Source organism: Rissa tridactyla, chromosome 6, assembly GCF_028500815.1.
Source record: "Rissa tridactyla isolate bRisTri1 chromosome 6, bRisTri1.patW.cur.20221130, whole genome shotgun sequence".
Classification (NCBI taxonomy): domain Eukaryota; kingdom Metazoa; phylum Chordata; class Aves; order Charadriiformes; family Laridae; genus Rissa; species Rissa tridactyla.
This window is the reverse complement of record NC_071471.1, coordinates 31,142,177-31,166,386: the sequence shown is the minus strand read 5'-3', so window position 1 is coordinate 31,166,386 and position 24,210 is coordinate 31,142,177. Positions and strand designations below refer to the sequence as shown.

At 40.0% G+C, this 24,210-nt stretch overlaps 1 protein-coding gene across 1 annotated transcript in view; it reads left to right on the top strand.

The window, feature by feature from the left end:
- The first annotated feature begins 439 nt into the window (after positions 1–439).
- WWTR1 (WW domain containing transcription regulator 1) overlaps positions 440–24,210 on the top strand; it is a 74,504-nt gene continuing 50,733 nt past the window's right edge. The window contains exon 1 of the mRNA XM_054205984.1: positions 440–1,055. Within this exon, the coding sequence (XP_054061959.1) occupies positions 664–1,055 (392 nt within the window). The 5' untranslated portion in view covers positions 440–663. The remainder of the gene's footprint in view (positions 1,056–24,210) is intronic.

Below are 24,210 nucleotides of genomic sequence, written 5' to 3'. Positions count from 1 at the left end.
CCGCCTTCCCCCCGCCTCCGCCGGCTTCGTGCGGGGCGGGAGGGATGTGTGGACAGACCCCGGCCGGCTCCCAGGGACGGACCCCGATCGCGGCGGGCTCTGAAGGACGCCTCGGTCCCGATCGCGGCCGGCTCTGAGGGACGCCCCGGCCCCGATCGCGGCCGGCTCTGAGGGACGCCCCGGCCCCGATCGCGGCCGGCTCTGAGGGACGCCCCGGCCCCGATCGCGGCCGGCTCTGAGGGACGCCCCGGCGGACCCGGCCCAGCCCGCGGCCCCACCGCCCCGAGGGCCCCTCAGCCGGCGGGGCTGCCACCGCCGCCCCACAGCGCTTCCGAGCACCCAAAGTTTCGGCGGCGGTTGCATAACTGCGGGCGGGGCGGGGCGGGGGCTGGGGCCGGGCCGACGGGCGGGAGGGAGGAGCCGGCGCGGCCCTCGCCCCGCCGCTGCCCGGCCCGGGGGAGGGCGCCGCGCTGCCCGGGGGCTGACCCACCCGCTCGCCCCTCCACCGGCCGCCCGGGACGCCGACACTGCTGGGGCGGGCGCAGAGGCAGTCCCCGCGCCGCCCGCCCGCTCCGGCAGAGCCCGCCCGGCTCCGAAGAGCACGTCCGCGGCGGCGGCGGCCTGAAGCGGCCGGGGGGTGACGACCCGCCGCCGGGTGTAAAAATGAACCCCGCTCCCGCCGCCCCGCCGCCGGGGCAGCAGGTGATCCACGTCACGCAGGACCTGGACACGGAGCTGGAGGCGCTTTTCAACGCGGTGATGAACCCTAAGCCCAGCTCCTGGAGGAAGAAGATCCTGCCCGAGTCCTTCTTCAAGGAGCCCGATTCGGGCTCGCACTCGCGGCAGTCCAGCACGGACTCGGGCGGCCCGCCGCCCCGGCCCGCCGCCGCCCAGCACGTCCGCTCCCACTCCTCGCCTGCCTCGCTGCTGGGCTCGGGCCCGGCGCCGCAGCACGCGCACCTCCGCCAGCGCTCCTACGACGTGACGGACGAGCTGCCGCTGCCGCCCGGCTGGGAGATGGCGCTCACGCCCATGGGACAGCGGTACTTCCTCAAGTGAGTGGGGCGGCGGGCAGGGAGGGCGGATGGCGCTCCCGCGCTCGGGACGGGCGCGGGGTCCCGGGCCAGAGGGAGGTTGCTGGGGCCCAGTCCGCACCGGGGGAGGGTTGTCGTCCACGTCTGAAGGCGGCCAGTCGGGGCCACCGCGGGGTGTGTGTGTGTGTGTGGGGGGGGTGGGTGGTGTGAGGTCGCCCTCGCTGGCCGGACGCGAGCTGCGCCGTGAGGCGGCGAGAGGCGCCTGGGCCGGGGGGGCAGCGGCGTCAGGTGAGGGGGGGCCGCCGTGGGATGGGGGGCATCGCCGTGAGGTGAGGAAGGCGGGAGTCGCCTGATGGGGGGCAGCAGCATGAGGTGAGGGCGGCGGGGGGGGGTCGGCGGAGGGTACCCGGGGGACGGGGGCCAGCGGCGTAAGGTGAGGAAGGCGGGAGCTGTCTGATGAGGGACAGTGCCGTGAGGTGAGGACGGCGGGGGCTTCCCGGGTGACGGGGGGCACAGGCGTGAGGTGAGGATGGCGGAGGAGGTCGGTGGAGGGTCCCCGGGTGACGGGGGGCACCGGAGTGAGATGAGGGCGGCGGGAGGTGCCTGATGGGGGTCACCGGCGTGAGGTGAGAGCGGCGTGAGGTGAGGGCGGCGGGGGCTCCCGGGGGACGGGGGGCAGCGGCGTGAAGCGGGGGCCGGCGAGGCTTTCCAAGCCTGAGGTGGATGCGAGAGCCCGGCGAGGAAACTCTTCCCCGCTCCCCGCAGGGAAGAGGAAGCGGAGCGAGCCGCGGGAGGGCCGCTTCCAGAGCCGGGCGGAGAAGCCCGGCCTCCAAACTATCGGCTCCGTATTTCTGCTGGGCCACACGTCCGAGATTCAGAAACTAATTTTTTGAGAATGAACTTAAGAGCCGTTGTTCCAGGGAGTTTTCCAGAACGTGGGAACAGGACACGGTGTGTCTGTGACCTGCCGGAGGTAAAACAGGCTGTGGAGGGGGGAACTGCATAACCCGCACCCCCGGCTCCAGGCGTGAACTGGGGAACCGCCGCGTTCGTATCCTGGGCGGCTTCTCACTAATGGAATGCACTGCTGCAGGACAAGTGGTGTGCATTATATTTATAGCATCCATATCTTTAGGGACACGGGAAGAGGCTTCCTTATTTTAGTGACAGATTTTGAGAAGAGGGGTAACATAACTGCCTAACCCTTCTGGCCAGAAATATCGGCCAAAGTGTTTTATTGGTGACATTTGGAATTAGATTCAAAGCAGTTTAATAGGCCCGAAAATAGTAGTAATATGTGTCGAGGTGAGAGTGCCTTATTTTGGTAGACTCTCTATCTCTGCTCCAAATTCATTGCAGATTAAGTGGCACTGTATTAACATGGTAAATACGCAGCATCAAAAAGTTTAGTAATGAAATAAAGCATTTACTGATGAAGCATCTAACTAAGGATGTTGAGGGAGTTAAACTGCCAGGGCTACAGGAGGCAATTTAATCGTTCACTAGAGCTTTCTTGGTCAGAAGAATAGTATCTTGGGTTCACCTTCAACCCTGTGTGTATATATTCAGCCATAATAAATAGCAAATAGACAATGTGTGGTAGGGCTCAGGAGAAAGATGTTTGGAAAAATGAATAAATGCATAATTTACATGATTCTGTAATGATTTCTTTGCCTTGTGGCTTTGCAATCTCTAAAGGATTACTCAAGAGCCCAGTCTTTGAATTGCTCTGCACAGAGTTTAGATTTTTGCCTCTTGTCACACTCTGAGTTACTAGCAAAGCACAAAATTATGTTTTATTTTTTTCTGCCATTCTGTATGTTACTGTACCTGGTTTATAATACCATGTGGACAGGTACAGGATCCAAACTTAGGATTTTTTTATTAATCTGTTTTATCACCTGAATGAGAAGATCTTTATGCTCTGCAATTTGCGTATATTTTTCTCAATAGAACAGGGCAGAGAAGAAGCAGCTGACTGATCGGAGGACTGTAACAGATCATTTGTAAAGAAATATTTTATATAAATTCTTGCTAGGGCTTGGCTAGCAGGCGTTTTCAGATACCTCTGGCTAAAAATTACACAACATAATCTTTGTCTGCCATTTGGCTTTTGACTAATGTCAAAATAAACTCATGTGGTTTCACCTTCCTGTCACCCATTTCTGACATAGAGACAGAGTTTTCCAAGCTGATAGATTCTTGTTGCTTAGGCCGAAATGCAAGTCCTTTACCAAAAAAAAAAAATGGATAAAACCCCAAAGGGTCTTTCATTTTTTCCAAATCCTGTCAACAGTAGTATTCTGATTAACAACATCCTTTTCTTACATAAAATACAGTTTTCTTTGTGCATGTGATTTGCTACCTGAGTTAGTCTTTGTTTTGTTTCCCCAGTTTTATTTATCTAACAGAACTTTTCTTATTTCTATAAAAATTAATTGGAATAATGTATTTCTCTATACCTGTAATGTATTTCATAATATCTCAATGCTTTTGGGAGTAATGGTTAGCTATAAAATGATCACATATGAATTACAATATTTTGCAAGCTGTGTAGTGTTTTTCAGGTGAGAATAGAATTTTCTGCAGAAATTTAAGATTGTTATGGAAGGCAGCATTTAAAACTGTGTGCAATAATATGCAGGGTTCAACTCAGATGATGTGCTTGAAAATCCTATTTGGTTAAACCAGGCATACAAGGCCACACTTTTCTATATTCAGGGCCTGTCTGTCAAAAAAAAATTGCCATCTCTTTCCAGTTTAATGATAAAGATTTGTTTATAGTCATTAGCAAAAGAAAATTAGGAAGCAAATTAAGAGCAAATCACCAGATTAGGTCCTGTTAAAGCCTCTATTACCTGTTGAAGTTTAGAATATAATTTGTTGTATTTAAACGTATTTTCAGAAATCATTAAACAAAAGTAGTGATGGGACTTTCAATGAACAGTGAGCTAACCTTGTTGACCGGGAACCAGCTCAACTTGAAGCAGTCGCACTCCTGCATGTCAGTTCCTGCAGAAATTTTCTGGCTGTGACTGGAAGAAACATAAGTAGCCTGGGGACCACTCCACCCTGTAATTAAATACCAAACCACAGAAGTGGGGGGTGGAAAACAGACTAATGAACACACGCTTATGGCAATGTTATCTAAAGCATTTTTCTGTGTGTGCATGTGTGGAAAAAAATATAAGCGTGATTTATTTCTGATAAAAGGGTTTCTGGAAAGACAGGCAAATTGTCTTGCATAGCTCTTATGTTGGTAAGTGGGAATATCAGTTGCATATCAAATCTGCATGCTGAGCTGTGTACACATATTCTGTGAAAAGAATTTTTCAAGTATTACTTTCCACCAATCTGTTTTTAAGTGGTACAGCCTCATATTTCAAATGAAGACTGAGGTTTTAATGTTTTCTCAGTGTGTGTACAGTGCTTCTTGGCCAGACTCTGATTTCATTCCAGAAGGTAAACAGAATATAGGGAGTACGGTGTTTGCACTGAACAGATTTGTGAAAATGTTGCTGCTATTATCTTTGTCACAGTGTGTTTTTTAAAATGTTACAGTGAACATTTGCCATACCAGGACATAGTTGCCATCCTGCTTGAAGGGAAAGAAGGCTAATTACTTTCAATATTTTATTTACTTGACATATTCGGATTTTCTCCTACTGGTTTCTGTTGGTGAAGAAGCTTGATTTAACACATGATCAGCTTTATATTACTGAGCATGTTCAGCAGGACAACAGGGGAAGAAAAGTAATGTTAATACTATGAAAACAGTTTTTTTCTGAAAATGGCAAAACAGTAGTATTAAGACAGTTGAAGTGCTCAGATAATTTCCAAGTACAGCCTTTCCCTGAAAGCTATTTGTGTTAATTCTGTAGAGATTGTTATTTTTTTTATATTGTGCTTGGTGCTGTATGGTATTCATAATAGAATTTTCCGCTTCAGGAATGTAGTTACATGACTAGAAATGGGGGAGGAGATGGACAATGCATGAGACAGTTACTCTGCTAAGTTCTGATAAAAATGTGGAAAGCACTAACACCTTTGTACGACACTTTTGCAGTTTGTTCCATAGTTATGACCACAATTACTCGTGGATGTGATGCATGCCCTGTAAGGTGGGGCTTTCATCAAGGCAGCTTTCTTTGGTCCTTGTAGAAAAATGGTGCAAAGCAAGAGGCCACGCAGCCTTGCTGGTTTTTTTTTGTCATGCATTAGAAAGAGACGCTTACAAAAGCATATGGCTTTTTTGAGCATTTAATCCACACTTAAAAGGGATTTGTTTTGTTCCCCATCTCCAGTGAGGAGTTGTTCATGTGGGACTTAGTGCCTGAACTGCTCCTCTTGCCAGTGTCCCTTTGTTAAAAATAAGTTATAATGTGCAAGACAGTGTCAAGATATATTACTACTAATTACTTTTGTCTGAATTAATGCATGTGTCTACTATTTTAAAGTGTTCCTAACAGACAGGAAAGCTGTGACAGAGTACCAAAGTTTAATTGGTGAAAATTCAACTATAGCTCACCTTTCTAACTAATTTTAGAGGTGCTTAGGAAGTTCTGAGATTGGAATGTATACATCAAAACTAAATTTGCAAGCTGTGATTGGCATTGAGGTCTACCTCATTGCTTTTTTAACTGGAGTCTGTATTTCAAATGCTGTTTTAATATGATATTGTAAATACAGAGAATTTCCTTAACTTCTGTGCAAACGAGAATTGGTTGTTATCTTCCTGCTTCCTGGGATTGTGATCTATAGCGTAATTTCAGCCTCTAGGTTCTGAGATTGGGTCAGATCTCACTTTGGCAAAACTTGAGTGGTTGTTCTTTGTCTAAGGGACCTGCAGTGTAATCAAATAGGAGAGAGGGTCAGCATGTGAGCTCTTCAGACATGTGCAGTTAGGTCATTTAATTCCTACAAATGAAAATACGAAATACATGACATACAAAAATAGGAAAAATAATTTTATGCTTGGAAACAAATTGTTATAGCCTCTTGATTTAATGATCTCTGGTACTACGTACAAGCAAGAAAAACAATGGAATTCCAAAGTCATGTCTCAAGAAAGTTATTTCAGTTTGCTAGTTAGTTTATTGCAGATATTAGGCCTTGATAGGATTCTTGCCCAACTGAGGATGGAATAAGAATTTCAGTAATTGACCTTATATGTTGTTCAGGAATAACTGCTTTATTTCAGTACAAAATATTGCCGAATTTCTGGTAAGGGAGAGTTATATAGATAAATTTGTACATACTGCCAAAATTGGGTGTGTAAATATTTTAAAGCACAGTAGAAACAATAGAATCATTAATCACAAGAGCATTTAATAAGTTTTATTAGAGAACTGTTGATACTGGAAGTTATTATTGGGACATACTAATAAAAGTCATAGACGCTAGTCCATATTCTTGCTGTTACGTACTTTGTAGGTTGTTTTGCTTCATTAGAATTGCATACCTATGACTCCAGTCAAAACTTGCATTAATACTGAATTCGGAATGCAATCATATTTCAGATAAATCTGTATGAGCTTAATTTAATTGCTGTACTTGGCAAACATATTAAATAATAAACACTGACAAACTATAACAGTAATTATGTCATAGTAATCTGCATACAAATTTAAAAACTTTTTTTAATATTACATGAAGGAAATGTTGTTTCCTGGTTGGTTTTATGCACCCTTTTGATTTATAACAATGTTTTCTTATCAATATGTTCCACTAAATAATGAGTAAATTCTCATGATTTATTCAGCTTGATATAAACATGTAGCTTGATAGGAATGTTCAGACAGAGCAAACAATGAGGTTCATGTGATCGCTTAAAAGTCCAGAGTGATTTTTTTTATTTTTGAGGATGTTTGCTAATTTTGTATTTTAGATGTGGGTTTTTTCCAAGTACATTTAAACAGAGCACATATTCTGCCTAGTAAAATTCTATAGCATTAGCTCTTAAGTACATCAGTATGACAGTACCAATGTGGATTTATTTATTTATTTATTTATTTACTTTTATTTCTTTTGTTGTTTTGAATGGTTTAATAGATTACCTTTCATATTCAGTGCTGCATTAGAAGTAGTGAATTGAACTAAAGCCAGACCTGCAATGGTCCCCACAAGAAAAAAAAAAAAAGTTTGACTGTAGTGATTTAATTTCTTTGTGCTTCTGTCAATGCAAATGGGTATATGGAACTAAAACATTGAGAAATAAAGTTAAGCTTAGAATTTACAGTGAAGTGAAAAGAAGTTATTCATATGTTTATTTAATTTTGTGGAAATTAAAGTGTTTTTTTTTTCCCATTGGCAATTCTAAATACTTGGAATAGATTACTTTAAAATCGGACTGATTCGCTGGAGGAAATTTTGACCTGGATAGACAAATAACTTATTTTGATATAAATTTATAAAGCACAGTTGAAAAGAAAAATCAGGCTGATTTCTACATTGATGTTGGAATCCCTCTTAAAAACTTAAAAAAACCACCAAGGATCTATGAGCTACTTCCCTCCCCCCCCCGAATTTGGTAGTAGGAATGGCTACAGAATTGCCGATGAAAGATAATAATTATTCATCTTCTGGTCCAAGATGGTGTTTTCTCATGGTTAATAGACTAACTTCTCAGAATCTAAAATTTTGTCACCTGTGGTGCGTAGTGGAAATCGGTGGTTAATATGGTGCTTCAAATGTGGTGCCTAATAAAATCTGAGGACGAAAGCAGATCTGCAGTAAAATTGCTTTAAGGACACGTTCGATTTACAGGGTGTGATCCAGTTCCCTCTCTTGTTGGGTTTTCTGAGTTAGGATATAAGCTATGTTTTTGACATAGCTGTAAAGTGTTACTGAAGAAAGCTTTAAGCAAGACTACACTGACCCTAGAAGAGTTACCAAGAAGGGTTTCCTTTGAGGAAATATTTAAGAAACTTATTGTAAAGGGCTGTGTAGACACAGAAGTTGCACTAAATCTAGGGGTATGTACTTCTAAATGATTTAAGGAAATCGATGAGCAACCCTGCTATACACACTATTGTGTTGATATAAAATTGGATATATTGGACTCATGCACTTTTAAGCCAATAAATGTATAATGTACATGCAGAGAATTTCATTAGTTTAATCAAATTTGTGTTAGTGTTAAACCCAAAGTCCAGGAGTGTTTGTGCAGAGTGTATGACAACTGTCATGCATCCATCTCATGATGTGAGCTGAAAATAAAATTTCTTTACGCATTAAGCACTAGAAAAGAATGTCATTTAGCATATTTTGGAAAGGTGTGTATAGTATAGATACAGGTGTTAATTAAGAATGCTACCATGAAAACATTTTTCTGGAACCATCTGAAAGGGTATTGGCTTTACTAATGGTTTGAGTTGCTCAAAGAAATTAAAATAAGCAGTAGGTTTCTTCTTATAATTTTTGTGAGCTGCTATAGTCAACATCTAAAAGATGGTCTGCCTGGCCAGCTTTACTCCATAGCTGGTAAAGAGATGACAGTACGCAGAGCTGTCTGCTTCCTAAGTTGATGAATGTGTTCAACTCTGAACAGGTTCGAAAACGTAGAATTCGTAAAGTCTGACCTTTCTAGTTTTTTGCTGTTTGCTCCTTCAAATCATGTTGTAAGAGTCGGAGGTTAGTCTTTGACTTGTTTCCTGTTTGGATGCTTTGGATGAAGTTGAAAATTGGTTTTACCCATAATTCCATCTCTTTGATTAATGAGGTTATTACAGGACAAGAGCTTCTTTGTAACGGCGTATTTAGTGCTCTGGGGCCTAGCGTGACTAGCAGATGCAAATTGTATGGAAGCAATTAAATCCAAAGGAAATGTCATGTGGGCTGAATTTCAACATACAGACTTGTGATATTTTTCCCCTTTCATTTTAGAGAGGGAGAGGGGTGGGCCTGATTTTGGGTGGAGGTGTTTGTTTTTTTTAGTTTGGGGATTTTTTTTTTTACATTGACTAAATCAAAGTCCAGACCTAGCATGAATACTAATACCTGTGACTGTTGTATGAACTCTTCAGGAATGTAATACTTGGGAACATTGCACTGTACTGCAGTATTTCCTACCTATGACTACTTTTAAGGCAGATGTGACTGAAGCTATGCTGAAGAGACAGATACAGGCTTGCTTAGAGAATGGAACAGAATGTGTTGTGTTTAAACTGAAATAATTGCTTAGACTGTCACTACAAATTACTACAACATCAGGGGAGGTGTGAAAGAGGAGCTGACTATCTTGCATTTCCTCATGGCTAATAGCGTGCAAGTAGGCAGTTACAGTGTAAATGCAGCAGTAGTAGAGCTGCAAGTCCAGACACAGCTTTTCCTGCAGTGACTTGTTTGTCTGCCCATACCCTATGCAACATCTGCTGGGCCCTGTTTTCTTGGTCAGAATACTCCTTTTTAATCATTGAGTATTATCTCTCCCTAATCCTTCCTTGGGTTCAATATTCTGACAGTCTTTCAGGTTTGTGAATAGAAGGACACTTCCATGGTATGTTTAAATCTTTCCCTGTACCACAAGGAATCCTTTTTTTCTATCTGTGATCAATTTTCCTAGTCTACCTACTGTTGGAGGTTCTATTAAATGTTCCATGTTCCTATTTTTCAATGACTGATTGGTGAGCAATTACATAAGCATCATAAAATGAAGTAACAGTCTTCTGTTAAGAAATTCTTAAAGGCTGTCTTAGAGTTTATTGTGTTTCTGAAATAAAAAATTGTCTCTGAACTGTGAGACTTTTGTTTATGTGAGATTCTTAAAGGCCACTGGCAGACTTAAATTCTGTTGGCTGGTTTTTGTTTTTTTTTTTGTTTGTTTTTTTTTTTTTTTTTTAAAGAAGTTCTCAAAACTTCTTGATTACGGTGTTTTCTTAGGCTTCGCCTTCACTGTGAAGCAAAAATACAGCAGCATCAGAGAAGAAGGAAGTACAAGTCATTTGGAAGCTGACCTAGGTTTAAGGAAACAGCAGTGCGGTTCCTGTTGTGCAGCAGAGTGTGACTTAGGAAATCACGTAATCTCTGTGCCTTCATTTGTGGTATGTAAAACTAGAAGAATATGTTTTCCCACTTTCTAGTAGCTTGTGAAATAGCATGTTAAAGATTGAGGCACTAGCATGAAACTCAGAAGTATCTATAGTGATGTTGATGATGTAGGGCATATACATTAAGAACCGATCAGCATCTGTTCTTGTCCATGAAAAATTCCTGTGTATTGAAGCAGATAACATACAGGAATAAACACTAAATTTTTGCTCTGTAGAAGTTGTTTCTCACAATGTAAGCTTACATCCTTTTGCAGTGTTACCATTCTAAGTGGATCTGAAGCTTGTGTTTCCATAGGGCAGCTCAGACTTCAACGACCAGAATATTGTCGTGCAGTCAGTGGTGATTCTTGACCATTCTACCAGCAGCAGGAGTTCAAAATCCCTAGAGGGGACTGCAGATTGCTCTTTAATATCCTTCTCCTCTGGTCTTGTTTGTAAAAACTAACTCTAGTTTGTGCAAACTACAGCAGCACATTTGGAGGTAGAACAGAATTTTTCAGACTTCACAGATGTAAGAGGAGGACAGCTTGCCCAACTGGAGTTTGTTAGATTTACAGGCCACATTTTCTCTCTTGACCTGATAAAGGTAGAGGTCTCTTTACCTGATAAATCATTTGGGGGATGTGGGTTTGGAGTCTCCTTTTTCAAAAAGGAAGAAAGAAGAAAAAAAACAAGCTCTTTTGTGTCATTTGTTTGCCTAAGTCGTGTTTTGTACACATTAAGGTGCAAATGTGTATGTTGTTTTCAGAATTTTCTCAAAATATGGTATTTTAAAAAGCTTCAGGAATAAAAGTAATTATCGCTTGAGAAAGGCTTTGGGTTGTCTGCTTAGTTGGACAGTTTGGACACAAGTAGCTTTTCTAATCTTAACATCCTTTCTGTATGATTTCTGTTAGAGATACATAGGAAGTTACATTGTGTGGATACACTTCTCTGCAGGCTCTTGCCAATGCCATTATTCACCTAGGTTAGATATCTGGGGACTCAAACAAAGCAGGCCTTGCATCAGTAAATGAGTACAGCCTGCACTGTGTGGTCATCATTGTACAGCTTTGTGGGGAATGGAGTAAAAGGTCAACATTTTTGAGCTTACAAGAGCAGAATTTAGTGTGGGAGTCTTTCACAAAAGGTTTTTTTTAATTCCACATTTGGTTTTGACACTACATTTTCCTACTCATGTTTGTCATTTTACTCATGCTACTGTACGTGTTTAAACAGAAGTGTAACTGCTTCTGCCTTGAGATGCTAGGAAAAATATTTTTTTGGAAATGTATATGGCTTAATTGCACAGGCACATGTCAAAAATGAGGATTTGATATGATGTGAAGTTAATGTGAAAACTGGGGGCCAGATTTTCGTGTTGAATAAATGTGTGTATATGCAATCTGCAACTCCTCTGACTGATGTGGCAGCCCTGCTAGCATGAGGGGTGTAGTGATGCCAGTGATTCTCACCATCCTTTCATACTGCAGAGGGTATACCTAATCTAATTTTTGATAGCAATTCCTTTAGTGAAGATTTTTCCAGTCGTGGGATGATCTTCTCAGAAATGTCATCACTGTCTCTCAGCCCTGATATCACCCAAATGGTAGACTATAATTTTAGACAAAACTAGTTTTTCTTAGAGGTGGCAGAGGGTTGTGCTTCTTTATTCATGTTTTATGTTTAATTTTTATCTGCTATTGAAAGACTTTATGGCAGTGGAGAATCAATGCCACTGCAAGAGAATGGACAATGTGAAATTGAATAACTAAAGTAAAAAGATTTCTAGTGAGACTATTTAAAATTTATTGAAAGTGGAACATTAAATGATTGATTTTTTTAGAGAAATTAAGGTTTTGCTAAAGATTCAGCACTGAGGGTAGTCAGTAAAGGTGTCTTGTCAAAGATAGGAAAAATCCTGTTTTGAGATTTATGAAATTCCCAGCATTAAAAAGGCATCCTTTTTAACTTCTGCCAAACTTGAAAGCAGAAAATGATGAATCAGTCATCATATTAAAAGAAAAAAAGAGGGGTATAATTGCAATTAAAAAAAAAGGCATCTTTCTATGAAAATTTCTGGAGTTACTGATTTCATGTGACTTACTTTATGTTCCGTTTAGATTTCTTTAATTAAAAAATTAAATGTTTTGCCCTAAGGTCCCTCCAAAAATAGATTAATAATATAAAAAGTTCAGTATCAAAGTTACTCTGACAGCTTTGTAAAGGCCTCTGTAGACAATAGTTGGTACAAAGATTGTGTATGTGATCAGCTGTAGTGGAGCCTCAGCTGAAGGTCACCCAGTCAACATTCTGTATGTCTTTCCATGCTTGGGAACACTTGATATTGTTCTTTTTGTCTTGCTTTTAATTTATATCTGGAGAGGGAAAATGAGGTTCTCTGGGAATTCTGAGACATTAGGCGACAGGTCATTTTTTTCAGTGTCACACTCAGCCACACATAATTGGACAAATATTTTAATTTTTAAGTAATAGTTCACTTCAGTGTTTGGTGGTTTGTTTATAATTATTTATTTATTTTAAAGACAGTTTCAGAGGGCTTTCTTCTTGTTTCAGAATGCTGTTGGGCTTGTTCTTCTATGACTGTTTGTAAGTCATCAGAAAAGAACAAGTTAATGTAATGGAAAGGCAGAAGCTTAGCTGTTTTGATATGTTTAAAAAAAAAGTCTATCACCTCTACAATCTAAAAAAACTGACTTAAAACATGTAATAAGATAATTTCCTCTTTTGGAAAAGATGCTTTGCAAAATGAAATTGGTGATTGTTACACTGTTTTTCTTTTTTGCAAATGAAAAGTTTGATCTCACAAATCCATACCTGAGATAGATTACTCTTGTGAGTAGGAAGTAATTATTTAAGCATTTTCAAGATTGAATCCAGAAGCAGAGGACCCAGACCTCCTTGTTTCATAAAGGTGTGAAACATAAGATTTGAAACATGTGCTTGGTTGCCTGGCAGGGATTTATCTGTGACAGTGACGTGACTGGGGATGGCTGCTGTGCAAGGTGGTAGCTGGAGATCGCAACACCCATTCAGCTGCAGTCCTGTTGGAGAGGCACTTGTGGCTGCAGCGTAAATATTCAGCTACGTGTTTTTCTCTCTCTAACAAAGGGCTGGTCAGACCAGGCAGTCTGACTGCCTGCATCTGCTGTGCAGGAGTCCCAGAATGACAGAGTGCATTGCTTGTGCAGGTACCTGAGCTGCTGGTGGCAGTGGAGTGTGTGTCAGGACTCTTCTAGTATGTTGCAGTTTGTGCTTGCAGCCTAAAAGTCCGTGGGAATATGTCTTTCAATGGAAAGAATTCCATCTCTTGTCTTCCTAAAGGGAAAAGAGAGTCCCAGAACTTTACACTTAGAATTGATGGGTTTGTTCTTCTCTTGTGTCCTTACTCACAAAGGATTATAGGACCCATACTTCAAGCAGAACCTGAATAAGTATGGAGAACCCTAGGGACCCAGTTACAGGATTTTGTTCCCTTTTGCACTCTGAGCAGAACGGTTTGCCATTTGGCTGGTGACTGTGATTGCATTTTGGTTCTCTCACCAAGTAGAGAGATGATGTGAAAATCAGGAGTGCTCCTAGAGAATTTGTATTCTCTGTTCCAGTCTGTTGATTCCTTAACAAAAGGCTGACATGCTGTGGTATGGGAGATGCCACCCAGATATGTTCTTGAGAATGGGAAATCTGAGTTATTGACACTTCAACAGTTTTGCCAAATTTTTTTTGCCATGAGACTACTTAATGTAACTTCGAGTTTACAGTGACTATTTTGTAGAAGCATAGGATGCAGTAGGAATCTTGTCCAGTCCCTTCTATTAGAGGTAACTCCTTCACATAATCTGCTTTACGTTTCTCTAAAACTTAAGGTTTTTTGACCCTGCTCTTCCTGTTAAGACAGTTTCAGAAACTTCTCTGATAGGCAGAAATCTTGTTTTAATATCTTGCCTTTTTATAGTGTGCAGAGTGTTATTGTTTGTGTGTAATGAGAATATTACAGTAGGAATATATATTTGTAGGCCTCTATATCTGTCTACTGTAATTCAATATACGGTAACTTCACAAATAACTTTGCGATTCAAGTCCATAAATTGTAAATAAGAAGATAGCTCTTGGCATTAACCATGCCAATACTCACCCCAATCTATGGAGAAACATTATTTTAAGCAGTTGTCTGCAGTGATTGAATTATTCACATTATTATGTTTGTTTTCTTTCCATGGTAGACTTGCTCTGAGGACAGAGGGATGATCTGACTTTAATTCCTTAAATTCTGTTTGATTATATCAAGAGCTAGTTCTACCATCTCTTGTGAGTTATTTGACAGAAGCAGACTTGCCACGATGCGGGACATTTGGATGAAGTTTGATGCTGCTGTGGCAGGGCACTGTTTTGTCTTGCAGCATGGAAGTGTACGAACAGTCTATGGCACTAGAAGTGGTTTCAGTGCTACACATTCCTGAAAGCAACTCTTGCATGATCTGGGGTTGTGCTAGATAAAAGGAGTAATTCTATTCATGTCTGATGGTCTGCTTTTTAAAAAATGCCTCAGATTTAAGAGACCTACTAGATTATCATGGAGGCTCTTGTGTTGATTTTGTTGTCAAATAATTGCCAAAACTTAGGCATTGTAATTGATTCCAATATTTGGTGCAGTATATTTATAGTCAAATACTTCTCAAAACATCTGTTACATTTTGAGGTTTTGACATACTGTTTTTTAGCAATTATCACACATCTTTCTTGTAACAGAGAATTATAAATTCAAAGGTGACACAGAATCATGCATAAGCTTGCATCTTGAGCAAATGGGGATGCAATTAAGACACAGGAGCACTGTCAGTTTCTATTCAGTGCTACTTTTCCTGTAGATACAGACATACGTTTATTTGAGTAGTTTTGGAGTACTGTCTGGTTTGCTTTACTAAAAGCATGCCTTTTGCTGAGGATATTGTCTCGTGAACATTTCCTTTTTCTGTCAGGATGGCCTCTACTAAAACAATATTTTCAGTAGTCTTTTTTTATCTTGGAGAAACAAATGTCTGATTCATTTTTTTAGAAAAAAAACAGGAAGCTGTAAAGAAGACAGAAAAAGAAATGCATGCTATTACTTACAATTTTATTTATAAAGGTATAAAGCAAACTGGAAGCTACTCGTTGTTACACGCTGATGGGATGTTACAGTTTTACTGTTTTCCTCATGTTATCTGACCCTCATGTGAACAACAATTTAAGATGAGCTTGTTAAAAAGCAAAACCAAAAAAACTCCTAGACATATGAAAACCTCAAATTAAAGCAGCTTCAGCACAGCAGCATGTATTTGAAAACATCCAGTGTGTGCACCTTTGTGAGCTGTGTTAGCTGTCACAATGTTCAGTACTACTGCTGCACTACGGCTGGTGCAGATTCTGACTATAACAAAGTGCTTTTTCAAAGCAAGAGAAAACACCAAATGGGGAAAATTGAATTTAAAGTTCTTTCTGGCCTGTATGAGTTTGAGATTTTTTTGAAATGGAATTACATGATTAATGGATAAAATGTTCCAATTAATTTTAGTAGACTGAAAAAAAATCCTGCGTATTAATAATCATGGTACTAGGCATGGCTCTTTTTGCTGTAGAAATGATTAATCCTAAAGGCAAATTCTTCCTAGATTTGCATACAGATCAGTTGTTCTGGCTTTCCTGTGTGCTGGAAGTACCCATGGACACTTTGTACCTTTAGAAAGCAGAGTGACAGCATGCTGAAAGGGGAGTATCAAAAATCACATACCACAGTGACCACTGCAGTAGGTTGATGGTTTTAAATATATGCAGTCCCAAGCAATAATGAAGTGATGAGTTGTTGATACTTTGGCATATCAATGGGACTAATCTTGTACTTACCTTGCTGTGCATAACCTGGTCCTCAGCTCTGGTACCTTTGTTACTATTCTTTATTCTTTACTGTTGCATTGTATGTTGGTGAAAAATTAATCCCTTTACGTAAGCATTGTTAAAACTTAAAGATTAAGCCTTCATGTTTTAATACCCATACCAGTAGAAGGAAGCTTAGGAATCTAACAGGAATAAATCCGAAGGAAAAGAAAAGTCAGGTTAAAAAAATCCTGTTATCCTCATGCTTTCACCTTCTGACAGGTATGCGATGAACTCCCGAAAAACTGTGGTGAATTAACTGTATTGAAAAAATGTGAAGTTCGGTTTTCACTTCTGCAGATAAATAAAATACTCTGTGGAAAGATTATGTTGACTGTATTTAAAGAGCACTTGCAAAGTGCAGGACTTAGTCAGAAATTAATCTGATGCTCTGTTGCTGAAGTCTCTGCCTTTGGGGTAGTGCTGGGAGAAAACTGTAGATTTATATCCAAATGAGGAGTGGTGCCACTTGGTTCACAGCCTTTGCAGTTTCATTGCACAAAAGAATTCTAATATATTTGATAGCTTTTAACTGCTAACAGCCTGCTTGACTGGTACCAGCTCAACTCACTTGGGCATCTTGATCCCAAACTCCAAAATTGCTTTTAGGCTTTTGATTGCAGCACACAATTTTTCTCATAATAATTAAATTTAGCTGTTTTGAAGTACTATTTTTTTTCTTTATGACTGTACTAGGAACAGCAGGGAAGAAAAAAAAGTCTTAACTAAAATTCCTCTTGGAGCCATACGGAAAGTGTATCACTGCAAAAATTCCACCTGATACAGACATGACATTTGTCCTGACATTGTGCATGTCAGTGTTGCAGCTTGCCTTTTCAGATAGTGTTTTAGATCCTGGCAGAAGGGAAATGTTCTAGTACATCAGCGTCCGTCTGTTTTACCAAAAAGCAAAGTTGCAAAGGCTGCTTTTGGTGTTTTACATTAGGGTCTTCAAGACAAAGCTTTGCCAGTCTTTAGAATCTTAATTGATACAAGAAATTTTACATAAAGCAGAGCTTTATTAAAAAAAAAAAGTTAACTGCTGAGAGATGATAGTTTACTAATGACTCATTCCTTTGAGTCCTTTGAATGAGTCTTCCTTTGATAGTGTAATTCCAGATGGGATATGCAAGAGTGTTGGCCTGCCAGATCATCTATGCTAGACCTCCATAAATCCTGCGAGCTCTTCCCTTTTACTGAATTCTCTTAAAGTCATGGCAAGATTGCCTCAGTGTAAGGCATTCAAATACAGGTATTTCAAAATAAAGATAAAAAGCTTACTGATTTGGTTTAATACTAAGACAATTTGTTTTTTACAGGGCAGAGTTTTGCTTTCATGAATATTAAAGAAGAAATACACAATGCAAACCATATGTAGGTTTGTTAAATTGCCTGTTGAGCTTGCCTGCAGTGAAATACAGCAGTAAAGGAGTTTTGTTGTCATGGCCATGCAGAACTCATGGAAGTTTAATCTTCCTTGCTGCAAGGTGTAGTGAATAACTCTTACTGATCTTCAGGTGATTACAGTGTGAAGATGCTTGCTGGCCTTTTAAGCCTTTTTTACAAACTGGATGGTGAGCAAGTCACTTCTTTCGAAATATAAGCCAGAAATGCATTCTATGTGAAAAAAAATATCAGGGGGACATGAAGTATGTGTATAGCTTGCAAGCAATTTAGTGCCTGAACAATTATGACTTCTCCAGCCATCTTTTCCCTCCCCTTCCTTTGTCATTCATGTTTATAATAACCAGTCCTATTAACCTGTTTGTTTTTTTTTTTTCTATGAAACTTCCTGCTGCTTTATTAGGTCCAGTTTTTATTTCCCTGTGCAACCTTTATTTTGACAGCTAAAGCTGTCTTTAGTTATGCTCTTGCATATTATTTCCCTGGCTTGTTAACTCACTTACTACACAGGATGAAAAGCTCAGTTAATAAACATCTAAGTGCTTGACTTCATCTCCTTTCATGTGTTTTCATACCTTACTTACTGCATGCTACTGAATTTGTTCTGAAGACAGAAATACTATCTTCTCATTGGAGTTTCTGTCATGCCCTTTAGTGAGCTGTGCCAGTCGTATGGATAGCTTTGTAAACTTTCCTGATCTGGTCAGTCCTTTTTTTAGTTATGAGAGATTGTCTGTGAAACAATGATTGGATCTGTAGTTTTCTTCCAGCTTTGAGGTTCCGAATATGTCTCCAGTAAAATAAAAAAGGAATTCATAATCTGGCTGGCTGATTTGTGGGCACAGTAAGGCAACAAATTCCTAATTTAAGATAACATTTAATTGTGGGTGACAAAAACTGCCTTGTAAATTACAGACTCAAAATAGTGCTTTATTTTTAATCTGAGTCTTTCAAAGCCAAGTTATGTAACTGGGTAACTTGCAGAATGTTTATTAAGTCTAGGGGTTTGCAGAATGTTTAAGTCTAGGGGCTCCCAGCAGAAGCTGTTACGTGTAACGCTCATTTCACATTGAATGAGAACAAAAGTCTGTTTTGGTTTTTTTCTCCATATGGTTGGATTTGGTAGAAAAACGTGCTCTTGTCTGTTTTTGAAGATGTCTGTAAGAAATGACTTGGAGTGTAATACTGTGGGGTTTTGTCTGTTTGAGTCTAGAATGGTAATACTTTTAGTATTGTTGCAGTGTTTCCAGAGAGCATACAGAAAAGCTTGAGGGGAATGATAATCATATGGAAATACTAAGGTGTTATTTGTCTCAGGTCATTTATTGACCTTCATGTCTTAGAGTCTGGAAGGTCTAGGGAAGATTGATGGCTTCATGCCTGCCCCGGATCATGAGTTTGTGGCAGCAGAAAGCAACTAGTTGCCATGAGAAAAAAAAAAAACAACAAACAAACCAGCAATTCTAGTTTCTTTCTTGTGCTTGTCTGTTTTTAATTATATGCTTTATGTCAACAAATCAGTACATATGATTGTATTATATGATGCAGTCTGTCTAACAGGAATTAGCCTAAGTACTGACACTGAACTCAATGGAAATAACAGCACAATAACATCCCTGGTAGTGGAAGATACTGTGATGTTGGAGAGTAAAAAATAAAGCATGTACAGTTGGCTGAATCCAGTAGATGAGTGAGACGAGAGCAGATTTTAAAAGGAAAGTGTAGAAAAGAATTTTACCTTCCTTTTTTGGTGGTTCAGTTGGCCTCGCAGGCTGCCCCTCAAGTTACTTATTCTCTGCCTCTTGTTTTGACTGTTTCTCAGTTCTTTCCCTTGTAGTAGCAGAGAGCTGCTCTTCTCCTGCTGCTGGCTTTACTAATGGGAGATAAGGGGCTGATAAGCAGACAGACATTGAAGTGACCTCCCACTCCTCTTGGTCTAGTATGACCCCTGATGCAGAAGCTGGTTGATGAGACAAGGCAATAGCTCCATTTTGTTCCCTGCCCCTAGCTTCATTATATGCAAGATCAAAGATGGCTACACAAAGCTATCTCTGTCAAGGACAGTAATGCCAGTACCCTCTGACTTCATCAGTGTTGTAGTTGTGGCTTTCGCGGCACATATCTGGTGTATATCTTGGGTCACAATTCTGTTGTACCCAAAGAAAAAGGCTATGATTTTGTTTTGGATGATAGAAACTGAACCGAAAACAAAAATACAGGATGATTGCTCTTACCTCTCAGTCAATAATCTGATTACTCTCATTATTGTAAATTCTGAAAGTGCCAACGTATGGTTAAATTTTACCTGATAAATTTTTAAATAGGACTGCTGTATTCCTCTCCTCTGAACTCAGTATGCCAATGAGACATCACAATTCTTCATTGAGATGACAGAGTTCCTTGCAGGTCATATCTTAATTTGAATTCTCACAAAGTTTCTTTTGCCTCCTCGTAGTTTATTTTTAGTCAAGGGTTCATTTTCATTTACTGTTTCATTGAATTCGTGTATTAGAAATTCTTTGCCTGTTTTTTTTTTTAAGGCCATGAAGGATTTTAAGGCTTTGAACTCAATAAAATACAATCTATCAAAAATATTTACAATGTGAAATTGTAAAGGAGGGCAACAAAGGTTGTGAAAGGAGTAGAGGATGTGACTTATGAGGAGCAGCTAACGTACTAGGTTTGTGCAGCTTGGAGGAGAGGAGGCTGAGGAGTGACCTCATTGCTGTCTACAGCTTCCTCATGGCGGTAGCAGAGAGGGAGGTGCTGATCTCTTCTCCCTGGTATCTGCTGGTAGGATGCAAGAGGGTGGCATAAAGCTGTGTCAGGGGAAGTTCAGATTGGATACTAGGAAAAAGCTTTTCACTGAGAGGGTAGTCAAACACTGGAACGAGCTCCCCAGGGAAGTGGTCATGGCCCCAAGCCTGTTGCCCAAGAAGGGTTTGGGTGACTCCCAGTATCTGGTTTAACTTTTAGGTTGCCCTGTGTGGAGTTAGGAGTTGGGCTTGACAATCCTCGTGGGCGCCCCTTCTAACGCAGGATATTCTATGGTTATGTGAAATAATTCCACGTTTATTTAATAAGAAGTCCAATTGAAAGATAGGGAGAATGTTTTCCAAGCAAGAAGCTGGTCTAAAATACTTCATTCTTACTAGATTTTAAAGATCAGATTTTGGATACCAGATTTTACATGGTTTATAAGGAAACTTTACAGCATTCTGTGATGCTGCCTTTAATGTTTTTTTTCAATCAATGTCAGTATCTTTCATAACTACGGTACATCATTCTAATATTAAAAACATAGTCAACACCTTTTCAGAGGATAGCAAGCCTCTTTGTCTTTCCCCCACCCCGAAATTACATTTGTTAGCCAGGTTTAATGCGTAGGCTAAATATTACATCATCAGTCACTCTCCTTTGCATTACTAAATGAATAAGCTTATGACCTGCGTCTACTAATAAAGTAGCTAATATGTGCTGCTTCAATATCACAGCATTATTACTATTAAATATGGCGCAGTATATTCCTTTGAAATGTGCACAACTTCTCATACTTGTACCAGTAATCCTTATAAAAGTGTGCACTTGTACTTCTAATTGAACAGCGCACCCCATTGAAAATTGGTGAGATGCACCTACATCATTAAATGTCTGGTATTTTCATAGATTATTCTCAGTTTAAGGGACGTCTTGCTTGCCCACATTTGTGCTTAAATTTTGAAAAGACGGATTTCCTTTCAGATAGACTACATTTAGTCAGAATATTGCTACAGTGTCAGAATTGACAGGAGTTCCTTATGTTCAGCTAGATTTTATTTGAAATTTTGACCTCATTTTAAAATTCTCAAATTAAGTACAGAGAGGACTAATGCAGAACTGTCACCCTTCCTCAGCTGAGGTCAACTGTCAGCTACCAGACATTATTTCTTTATTTTGGAAAGGTTTTGTTTGGGCAAAGACTTGGTCTTTTAACCAGATCCTGCTTTTCATCTGTTTTTCATGGCAAATGATCACATTTCCCAACCATTTGCAAACAGTGACTGTCTGGCAGGATTTCCTGGATACACAGTAGCTTGAGATTGTAAAAGGCCAACTTTCTGAACCCTAGCGATTAGTATGGTTGTTTGTACTGCCTTTTCTTCCATGGGAACTAAGCAGCTCATCATGCGGAAGGTAGAAATAAGGTCCAAGAAAAATTCATCTGCTAGCTAATCATCTCCACCATGAATTGTAAAGAAAAAAAAAAATTGAAATAGGACACCTCCCGACCTTTGTGTACTAAAACTTTCTGAAGAGCTGGCACCAATATTTTGGGAGTCAAAGTTTTTTAAGAAACTGGTGAAAAAGTTATTTATATCCTGATCCCGTTTTTGTCTAGTAGACGACTGAGGACCTCGCAGCACAGAACCCATGAGTTAAAGTTGTGCGAACAGAAGGCAGTGGATAACCAGTGCTGACTGTGAAAAGAACCATTTCTTTATTAAACTTTTTTTTAAAATATTCTAAGCTGAACTTTGAAATTAAAAGCAAGAGTGTGATAAAAACATGTAAACCCAGAGATGCTATGAGAAATTTGACCTATTTTAATTTATTTCCTGTGAGTCAATTCACTGGAAGTGGTAGGATTTTTCTCATGTGCCTTATAAGAGATCAAATTTCCCTTTGAAATTTTCCTATGTTCCAAGGGAACCCCTTAAATGGGTAATATGGAGTAATAAAGAAGATGCTGGTGTTGATGAGAAGCAGGTTTTTGTCACTATTTTCACAGAATCCATCAGATGTTTCTTCAGGTCCTGAAAGTGAGGGTGTTTTTTGAATATCAGTACTCCTAAATGGGTTTCTTCTTAATCTGATAGGGAAGAGGAGAGAGCTATGCTCCATTTTCCTTAGCATTCATCAGTTGATTTTGGTTGATTGCTTTCCTTTCCTCACCTTTCTTTATGAGGACTTAGGAAGAGAGTAACATTCTCTTCTACCTTCTGTCTATTACAAATTACATTCATCCTGAATTGTCTTTTGTCCTTACTGTATTCTCCATAGTGATAAAAATGGTCCAAATAGAGGAAGCAAGATGAAGTCCTGATCCAAGTTCGTGGGCATCTCCGTATTGGTTTAAAGGTTTAAAGGAGTCAGATTTTCTCCCATTAAATTTATTTTATGGAGGAAATGTCAAAGGTATCCTGATATCCGCTTTCTCTGCCCATGTTGTCTAGGGTCTAACTTTTTTCCGCTGTATGAATGAGATCTAAAAGTGTTGGGTTTGTAGGTTTGGAGTTGGGGCAAGTTGGTTAGTTGGTTGTTTTTTAAATATGTACAGATCCTCCACCCCTCTGGCTGTGATTGTCTGCAGGAATGTCATTTGTGGGTAGTTACCACTGACTAGGAGGCTAGTTAGTACAGACCCTGGTGTGGGAAGGGCAGGGTCTCAAACCTTGCAAAAATGCTTGGGCAGTACAAGTCTTTGAAGTAACTACATGTCCACATTCTTATGTACATATTACACATTTTAAAAGAAATTTAGAACTGTTTATTTAACTCTAGACATATAGATTTGAAAGAGTGCTTCTTATTCTACACTAGGTAACACTGAAAGGAGAGTAAGGACCGAAAAATGGAGTTTGGTGGTTAGATAAGCATGAAGCACAGATTCTTTCTTACTCCTCTAGGTGATTCCATAGTCATTGTACTAGCATTGCTCCCAGTGGAATCAGTAGATTTGCTACCACAAGCAGCAGGCAATCTTGTAACACAGCTGTGAGCTGCCCTTTTTTCAGTGCCTGCTGCTTTCATTAGATAAATCTGCAAAATAAGTGTGATGCATTACATCACTGGCAAGTTGATAAAACTTCAGCATTTACAGTAAACTGTCGCAAAGTTGTTCCTGACAATTTTTCAATAACAAAAAAATTTTTTTCAAAAACACTGCAAGATCTCAGGGGCTTGACATGTAAAATAATTCCAGTTACCTCACAGCCACTGTTACCCAAAGTAATTTTATTCACCTGGATAGTTATATGTGTGATATAATGAATGAAGCTTGTTGCCTAAATGTTATTTTTAATTTCTTATGTTGTAACTAAATCATAGGAGAAAATGCTTTTGCCAAAGGAATTTTAGCAAACTAGTTAAAGTCTAATTGAAAAAGATATAAATTTTGGTCTGAAGAATTAGGGATTTGAGGCAAACTAAAAAATGTATATTAGGATCTAGTTTGGCTCTGCATGTCTGTTGTGTTGTAGCCATTGGCATTCCTATTAAAATGTAAAGACTGCTGCCTGCAAACTTCAGAGAGCAGAAGCTATTTTGACTTTTTTTGGAGCTTAATAAATGTACTGACCTGAAAGCTGAGGTTGTGAGAATGATCTCTGAATGAGAGCTGCAGTACCAGGAACTGCTTTGCACAAACGTGTGTGTTTTGAGCCAGAACGCTGTTTCCAGTGAGGGAGAATCATCTGTTTGGGAAATATATTCCTCAAGCCAATTCATGTTATCGTTTGGAAACTCTGACCAAGCAGAAGTGGAAAAAGAGAGCTTGTCATTGGAAAAAGTTAGAACAATTGCTGTGCATTTGTGGAAAGAAATTCTAGAGGCTGTGGTAACACTATTTCGTTGTCTTTTTAAGAAATGCGGGTCCCTGTATGATATCAAAACCAAAAGGGAGACAGGATTGCAGATTTGCTTACTTTTGGAGTAGAAAATAATTTATTTCTGCAACAAAAACCTTTTACAAAACTGTGTTTGAATATATTGCAATGATCTTGACAGTTATGCTTCAAATTACAGAATAGATAAAGCATGACAGTTGTTTA